This window comes from Thunnus thynnus, chromosome 18 (genome assembly GCF_963924715.1).
Source record: "Thunnus thynnus chromosome 18, fThuThy2.1, whole genome shotgun sequence".
NCBI lineage: Eukaryota > Metazoa > Chordata > Actinopteri > Scombriformes > Scombridae > Thunnus > Thunnus thynnus.
Window position 1 is genome coordinate 7,775,500 of NC_089534.1, and position 9,718 is coordinate 7,785,217.

Here is a 9,718-nt window from a genome sequence, read left to right on the forward strand (position 1 = left end):
GAAACCTTCATAAGAATTTACAGTTACACATCTGTTCATTTCTAGAAAAGTATTATAAAAGTACGGTACCTGTAAAACAAAGTGTTGCCAGTTATTTTTATCAGTCATGAGACAAACAGTTCAGCTTTTTTTATTTTTTTATTTTCCCATTTGGCAAACATTGAGTGAACAATAAACAGCTATTTCAAGTGACAATCAGAGCGCAAACAATCAAGAAAACATGCACACAGACACAGAAAATAGTTGGTCTCATTCCCAACAACTGTACATCTCACCAACTGAGGAATCATGAAAAAACCTATCTACATACATGCATACACACACAGACACGACAGAAAGTCATTTTCATCAAGTACATCTTTCTGTATTAGACCAACCTTACCAACAAATGCTCCAAAACTATTGATTTTACTTTTCAACAAAAGATAGAACGTATTTTATTTCACTATCACATTCATTTCATATTCCTTGACCAGGTTATCTCAGTAAGGCACATTGACGATTGCAGAAATAAACAGTCTGAAAAGATGCTCCAATAACTGGAAAACCACTGATATGGAGCCAATGACACCGGTTACAAGCAAGATGCTGGTGATGCCACAACTTTACATAACTGTACAATGAAGCTTTTTGTGAAATTAACATTCACATTCCATTTTCCCTCAACATCTAATTAACAACAACACAACCAAAAGATTTCTAAAAGGCAAACTATGAGTCCCCAGCATTAGCAAATTGTCATTTAAGTACTTAATCAACAACAAAGTTATCAGTGCACCTTTAAAAAACCTCTTTAAAGCAGGTTCGGGCACAAAGGAACAATCAAAAGGCACTTTTGGTCATCTTAAGGCACTGACAGCATTATTATTCTTGTGTTAATTTTCTTATTAAAAAGGCAACTTCAGCAATAGCGGGATATTTACTACAAGCTTCACAAACTATTGAATTAATGCAGGAAAAGGCGCAATTGTCTTTCCAATTCATTAAATCTCAACGCAGTGCATTCTGTTCTCAATTTTCTGTTATATCCCAAAATAAATCTTAATAAAGAAGGTGCAAATATACAAATGCAGAATCACAGGTGACCCTGATGTTTGCAGAGCAAAGAAATCTTCAACAAGACTCCAAAAGGTCACTTTTCTTCTTTCAGAGAGCAAATAAAACGCTCACAACCAGAGAAAGAAATCAATAATCAAGCCAGCCTTTGTTGTTGCAACCAGGGATCGATACAGTGGGGAGTAGAAGGCTGATGAAGCAAGTGGAGTAATGACCCCTGGTTATAACAGACAGAAACATGCACAAATTCCATTATGTGCATGACATCAGTGTGACAGTAAAGTCAACCGTTGCTTTATAAACTGCAGCTTTCCCGTAATATTTAAGATTGTCACATAGATTTTGATTAAACCTAAAAGTCTGTGCATTACATGTGTTTTTGTTGTTGCACTTAACAATCGTACCATAAAAAAGCACATATAAAAACACTGCAATTGAGGATTACATAAAAGCACAGCAAGTTGAACTTCTTCTCGTGAATTAACAACATCCTGTGCAGTGTTCTCAGTGAAGTGATGGAAGTATATTTGCAAATAAGACCGCAAATTATTAAACACTCTCTCATTTGCCATTATTGTGCAATAAATCTAATGTTTTGGCTTGTAAGACACCCAGAGATAAACAAACCTGGTGACATGATATTGAACAGCATGACCAAGCTTGCATAATACACAACACAAATATCAAAAAAAGTCTTTGGCAAATGTGCAGCTTTGGTGATGTTTTTAAAAAAAAAAAAAGATGTTAAAACTCTAGCTGAGTACATGTAACATGCTCGGACTTAACTTGGTTGTGGTTTTGTGGAAGACCTCGCTGGTGGGGAAAACATAACACACTGAAAGTGACAACCACTGCCGCCTCTGAAACCCTAATGGTGTGAATGGCACATATTTTGCAGAATACAGATGAACATTTTACCCATGTTACATAAAGAAAGGCACAGTTCAAAGACGTTTGGCATAGTTATTGCATAAAATATGGTCACGGACATCTCCCCACCCTCCATTCTTCATGTGTGCCTTGTGCTCCACTGCCTCTGCTCCACTAAGGGCAAGAGACGCAGGAAAGAGGCCGTCTTTGGCCGTCTGAAGGCCCTCCTCAACCCTCTGTAAGGCCCATTCTGGCCTGCAGTTCTTCTTCTGGTGAAGGCCACAGTCTCCTGTGTGAAGAACCCTGGAGCCCTGAGCCACAAGCACTTTGAGGGGCTTTGAAATGCAGGTTCCCGAGAGGTGCTGCAGAGTCCAGTCCCAGTTGTAGTCATCATAGGTGCAGAAGTCCATACTGCAGCCCATCAGCTTGTAGTACACCTCCCTGGAGATGGCCATGCCTATGTTGTGTTTTGTGGACATCCACCCACTGGTCAACACCTTATTGGACAGCTTGTTAAAATCAGTCAGGCCATTGTGGTTACCCAAAGCCATCATGTCACAGTCTGGGCAGCTGTTCTTCCTGTACTCTATCATTGATTTATAGAAATGGAAAAAGTCAGGTAAGATGTAGTTGTCCTCCTCCAGGAAGATTGCAAAGCCGCTGTAGCCCTGCATCGCCTGCACTCGCTCCCACACAAAGTGCAATTTCCACCACCAGTGGTGTTTGGTTTGGGTGATGAAGGCTTCCCTGTAGTGTCCATAGGAGTCAGGGTGTTCTGCGTTGAGGCATCCTGTTTTCAGAGCGTTGTCCTTGCTTATGTCTCGAGGGCAGTCTCGTGGATCCTGTCCAGGAAACTCATTGGGATACAGCTGAGTGCTGAAAGGGAAATAAATTTGCAGTACCTTGCAGAAAGTTATCCCTTGCACAATGGCGTTTATTTCCTCTGAAAAATAGTCATGGCTAAACACCAGGAGGAAGCTGTGGACCTCAGCAGCCTTCTCCAGTGACTTGATGAGCAGTCTGAGGTATTCAGGCCTGTTGTGGACCTGCACAACCAGCACCAGATGAGGCTCCCCTGGAAACTTATCCGCATTGTGGATGCACTGTTTGTAATTAGCATTGTAAACGGACTGACTCAATTCTGGCAGCGAACCAAAGTTAAACTTCACCATGTCACCAGACTGCACGCCGTGATTTCCCTGAACGGCGTTACCAGCTCCACTCGTGTCATTATCGGAAACGATTAATACACGTGTTGATAACAGGAGAGTCACAACTACAAAGAAAACACCCAACAGCGCGAGCAGATTCCTTTTGAGCAGCCGAAACCTCATTTTTCTCAAAGTTAAAAACAACCTTTGGCGGATAACAACGATGGCTTTCAATCACCTTATCGCGCGCGTCTTCATTGTAAACGTGCTTGCAACAAAGTTTTCCTCGTGCGTTACAAGTCCAATAGTTGTTACATATAATCCAGCGTCGCGTGACGTGCGCCTCAAACCAAGTGTCAAACGTTTTTTGATGGCTGCTCTCCCCCTCGCAGGCTCGTCTCTCCACTTGAATACCGTGTCATTTGACAAACTCTCGCCTCAGCCGCTTGTTTTTTAGCACCTGTGGGGGAAAGCAGAACAAAGCGAACTGTGTTAAGTGACCATTACATTCAAATTATACGTTAATATGGCGCTAAAAGAGAAGTTAAACTTAATTTGACTTACCGTAATTAGGTGCAATGTGTCAACACGCTCATACCAGGAAGGGGATGATGAGACTATTGCATCTCCTGTACAATTTATTGACTGCTGACGTGTACAACCCAGCCAACGAGGGAGAGACGGAGCTCCTGCTGGACGAATCATTGTCCTACCTTTAGTTGTGTAATATGAGAAGGAAATGTAAATAAGGCACCATTTGAATAGTGAGCAGCAGGCAAATCTCTTACAACGTAATTACCTCTAGTGCAGCGAACTTGGGACACGCGTTTCTTTTGTTAACCTGCGGTATGTTAGTTTGAAAAGGAAACCATATTAATAAGTGTATAATCGTATTTAGCGGTGGAAGAAGTATTCAGATCCTTTTCTCAAGTAAAAGTATTGATACATCAATGTAAAAATACTCCATTAAAAGCAAAAGTCCTGCATGAAAAACCCTACTTAAATAAAAGTACATAAGTATTAATAGCTCGATGTAGTTAAAGTATTGCAGTAAATATTGTAGTATATACGACATTAGATTATTAATAGTGAAGCATCAGTGTTAGAGCAGCATGTTACTGTTGTAGCTGCTGGAGGTGGAGCTAGTTTACACTACTTGATATACAGTTAGCTAGTTTAGTCCAGAGGTCGAGCCCCTCCAAAGGGTCACCAGATAAATCTGAGGGGTCGTGAGATGATTAATAGGAGAGGAAAGAAGAAAAAAACAAAGTTCTGATACACAAATCTGTGTTCAGTTTTTGAGACTTTTTCTCTATTTTTGATTTTGGGTGAAATATTGGCTCATTTGAACATTTATTGAAATGAAAGCATGTGAGAAGTTTAGAGGGAAAAATCACTATTTGGTGGAGCTGTTAACAACTCATAGACATCTGACATGTGACCCCGACTACACACTGCTTTTTGTAAGACGTCTAAAGCCAAAAAGGTTGGAAACCACTGGTTTAATCTTTAACAATGTGTTGTATTTTAAAAGCTTGTTATATTATCCATTGTGTCAAATCTTCATCTGACAAATAACTAAAGCTGTCAAATAAATGCGGTAGAGTAGAAAGTACAATATTTCCCTCTGAAATGTAGTGGAGTGGTACCTCAAAATTGTACTTAAGTACAGTACTTGATTACATGTATTTAGTTACTTTCCAACACCGGTTACATGATGAGCCTACTAAGCCTGTTCAGGTTTGACTGGTTGAGTTAGAATCAGGTTTGTTGTAGGAAGTCTCACACAAACACATAACAAAAGGGTGTGAGGTGTAATACCTGAAACTACAACGCAGGAGAACTTGATACCCCTGATAGGAGGGGACTTTACAGCAGAAGATGGAACTAGAGATGCTGGGATTGGGTATCAGATACTGGGTTTAAACAGGCTTAAATAGGACACCAGTAATGTTGGAGAATACCTGTGTGACTGTATTTGTTCAACCATGTGTAATATTAATTTAGGAGTGATGACACATTAGAAGTTAATAGGTTTGTTTTCTACTTTTTAATAAATACAGAGTATTAGGAGCAGGTAATATGGATAAATTCCTCTATCCAGTGATATCATTATATACCATGATACACTGAATTTTCTGGGGAATTAATTGAGAAACTGACAGTGTGTGAAGTAAATAACAAATCAAAGCACTTCATCACTAGATTTAAAAAATTGTAATACCAGTACCAATACCAATACCAGTACCCTTAAAGTGCTACCGATACCAATAAAGTACTTCATTCAATACCTTCATTCAAACTCAGCATGTGAATGAAGGCATTCAGTTGCATAAAATGCCACCACTCCTCCCCATCCAAATGATTTTTACACGAATACATTTTAAAAGTGTTCTTATGATTGGAATATTTATTAAATAACTATACAAAACTGTACAATAAAGTATTATCACAACAAATAGTCTTTTTGTTTTCTAGATCTGGGTACAAAAAGGCTTTAATGCAGGCATCATTTGACTGGAGAAGTTTCGATACTACTTGGTAATAGGTTATTTCGGTTGACACTGTAAAGGTATGAAGAAGTGATACCTAACCCTATTTATCACATTGATGCATAAATAATCTAAAATCTTATATCACCATAAATCAGTCCTGCTCATTGATTTGCATGATTGCCTATAATGGTCCAATACAACCACAGATAGTAAAGAGAAAGAGGATGACAAATGTATATATTGTCTCAAGGTGTTTATCATCATATCACCTGAACCTAGAGGGTATTGCAACGTTTCCAGTGGTTAAACAGATTACACTGCACTCCTTTTTGAGCTATATGACACTAAATTAGTGGCGTGTTTAATTTAAATCTTACAAGATTAATAGAAATTACTTAACAGTAAGAAAACAGGTTAATTACATCCATTTTAGATGAATAGGCATTGTGGTTTTGACTGTCTTGATCTAATATTAGGCTAATATGAGTAGTCACCTGTGTTACAATGCCAGGGTCTTTAGGTCCTACCTAATCATGACTGACTGACATCTGAGGACCAGAGAACAAAAGGGACTGGACCACAGACTAACGTTTCAACACTACGGTGTCTTCATCAGAGTCAGAGTGGACGAAGACATGAGGCAAACAACATATGTAATCAACCTAGACCAGGTGTGCAGTTGTCATTAGATAATTGACTGACCAGGATTTCAAATCTATTGGATATCCAAGGGTGGGACAAAGATATGGTGATATGGAGAGGTGATCAAGAAGAGCTGTCTGATTTTCTGAAATATATAAATTCTACTACTAACTATCTTTCTTTCACGGTGGAGCCGCATGAAACCTTTGTCCACTTTCTAGACCTAAAACTTTACAAGGGAAACAACAGTACTATTGAGACTACAATCTATTGTAAACCACTTAGGAGAAACACACTTCTAAAGGTTGAAACAACTCATTGGCAATATTCCTATTGGTCAGTTTTTGAGATTGTGCAGAAACTGCAGTACTGTTACAGATTTCCAGTCTAAAGCAGAGAGCCCTAAATACAGAGGGGGAATCCCTGTTAGTTAAGAAAACTAGAGCTACCGCTATTCCCTCACAGATTACTCTCTCTACTGAATACTGCCCTCTGGCAGGCAAGGTCAAAAATATTATCTTTAAACATTAGAATGTCCTCAAGAGTGTCCCATCTTTAAATAATATCAGCTCTGTGTCTCCCCTGATTACGTTTGCTGCAATCTGAGAGACAGACTGGTTCATTCTGATACTAAAAACCACCTGGCTGCCTAATCAACCCACAGGCTTTTTTCACTGTGTCCACTGTGCACAATGCTCTAATTCGTCATACACATCCACATACTGGTAAAAAAAAAAATACTTCATCAATTGCAGCAGCAGACATGTTGTCTATATGCTGAAATGTCCCTGTTTTCCGGTTTATGTCAGACAAACAAAAACAGCTTTAAAGACTTGCATATCTGAACGTAAGACTGCATTACGTACACAAAACATGGACTATGCTATTGCTCGACATTATGCACAGGTTAACCACGGCTCTGCAGCATCATTAAAGTTCTGGGTAATAGAAAAAATTTCACCGTCATCAACGCCTTGCTGCACAGAGAGGCATATTGGATTCACAATCTGAACACGGTGGAGCCCTTTGGCACAAATGAGGAACTGAAATAGTCATGTTTCCTCTGAGTTGTCATACTTGATGGATGTTTGTATCTGTATTTTATGCACTTTAATCTTTGTAGCTTTTAGAAAGGTCTTTGTTTCTGATATTATGTTAACCCTTTGGCATTAACAAAGGGCTAAATATGTCATGTTTCCTCTAATTTGTCATATTTGACAGAGATTTTTTGGCCTCTTTGTAACTTTAAGAGATGTTTATGTTCTTTTGTTTCTGACATGATGGTAGGGGTGTGGCACTTGGACACTGACTATGGCAACTTCCACCCTTTTATCATTCATTATCCAATAGATTTGAAACCCTGTTCAATCAATTATCTAATGACAACTGCACACCTGGTCTAGGTTGATTACATATGTTTATGCCTCATGTTTTTGTCCACTCTGACTCAGATGAAGACACACTAGTGTCAAAATTAGTTAGTCTGTTTGCATAATTAAAGGCTGTGAATTAATCGGTGCGTTCAAGTCCCTTTTGTTCTCTGGAAGTCTTCTATCCTCAAACTGAGAAGCACCTTATTCAGCTGCATTTTGCTGGAAGGTGTTCAGAGAACCCTGTTTAAACGTGACTACCAAGGACATCAATGTGGAGAGCCATTTGGTACTCAAATTAATGTCTCGTCACACCAATGAGTAGTCTGTGTTTTTCTCTCCTCTTCCTCTCTTTACTCTTTTTACTCTTCTTAGTAGTTACCTATTTAAAGATTAGGTGATAAAGTGAGAGACGTTTCCTCTTCAGCAGATGAATGTGAAAACAGTCTTCACGTGATAAACACACACATCACTCTGCACAGTCGTGTTCAAATATCCAACTGAAAGAACAATATGCAAACCATTTGTCAGTGAAGGGGGATTTTGAATAAGTTTTTGTATTTGTATATTTGGTTTGTGACGCATTATATCTTTGACTGACAATGACATAAGCTGTGAATGGGAAACTTGTATATATCAGTTCCTTTTGAGGCTATAAAACACTATAAGAATAACTTTTTGCAAGAAAGCAAATAGTGGACTATTATTAAAACACTTTCTGTTTATAATCCCCCCACAGGCTGTCACGCTCCACTCCTGGTTTATGAAGGCCGTCTCTGTAGCCATGTTGTTGCTGAGGCAGCTGGACCACTTCCTCCAGATAACACAAACAGACTGGGTGCATGACCCAGTGAGATAAACTGTCACACTGCCCGACATAATTTAACATTTAAATCATGTGGCCTGAATCGAAGTTCAGAGAGGACCTCTACTTCCAGGAAATAGCATCGGCCAAAACAATGACATACATCAATATTTTTCCAAGATCGTATCGGGCAGATTCTGGATACAATGCAGCTTCTCATGTATCAAACGTACAACATTCTGAACCTGAAATTGTACGTATGAAAAATATATGTAAATCTTACCAGAATTTAATACTGAGAAAAGTTGCATTTGCTCCTAATGACTTCATATCATTGTTTTCTGTTTCTGTTTTAATTAGTGCTTTTTTAAAAAATACCAACGTACTGGGGACCCCATTCAAAAGCACCTAATTCTATACAGTTTTAATAGATGGAACTATTTATTGAGTTCATGTTTCCCATGGGTGCTAATTTAAAGTATCACACACTATCAGTGGGGGAGTAGAGGCGCCCTATCAGTCATTTTGAAGGAGATGCAGCAGACACAGATTTCCTCATGTGCTCTGTCAACGACCCTAAAGTTTGCTCCTCCCAGGGGTGTACTGGGAAAGGGTTAACCCTAACCCTAACCCTAAAATAATAATAACAATCTGTTTTTTGGTGGGGTTTTTTGTTTTTTTCAGATGACATTCATTACATAACTAAAAATGTTTTGAGAAGTAAGTATGGTTGTTACTTACAGTAGTTTATTCAGTCAGTAGTTCTTGTATCTTGAATATGTCGGTAGGATGAGGGTTAAAATTACAAATTCCAATGCAATTCTATCAGGAGCTGAAGCAGAAGTGTAAAGTGAGGCCTCCTTGTGGTTGATCAGCAGCACAGCAGATGACATAAACCATGTTGTTAACCACAAAACCAAGAAGGTGTTTTTGAAGTCATGGAAGTCGGATTCACCGCTGGAACGCCTTCAACATTAACACAGCTGGACTAAAAGTAATCTGTGAAGTTTGGTAAAAGTTATCATTTTGGGAATTGGTGTTTTTTTTTAGAATGGTATGTTGAATTAAACCACATGTTGATGGTTATTAAAGTACTTCAAAATCAAAACCATCCCTTCGTCTTTTTTCTAAGCATGCTTTTTCCTGATATGGTCACACGGCCTGTAGTCTACCCCAGCATGATGTGGCTGAAAGCAGGAAGAACTGCTAACATTTTAAGTTTTTTTGTAGGTCCCATTGTTCCCATATAATTCCCTGGAAAGGAACTGAGGTGGAACTGGAAATTCTTAGGAAGATTCCTGGGAAAAAATATGTGATTTGACGACTTAT

General features: G+C 38.9%; 1 protein-coding gene across 1 annotated transcript; it reads right to left on the reverse strand.

Moving 5' to 3' along the window:
- Nucleotides 1-115: 115 nt before the first annotated feature.
- On the reverse strand, nucleotides 116-3,762 carry si:ch73-91k6.2 (alpha-1,6-mannosyl-glycoprotein 2-beta-N-acetylglucosaminyltransferase). Its single transcript, XM_067572387.1, has 2 exons — nucleotides 3,642-3,762; nucleotides 116-3,537 (listed from the first exon to the last, which is right to left on the reverse strand). The coding sequence occupies exon 2, from the start codon at nucleotides 3,258-3,260 to the stop codon at nucleotides 2,001-2,003; it is 1,260 nt and encodes a 419-aa protein (XP_067428488.1). The 5' UTR covers nucleotides 3,261-3,537; nucleotides 3,642-3,762; the 3' UTR covers nucleotides 116-2,000.
- Nucleotides 3,763-9,718: the final 5,956 nt, after the last annotated feature.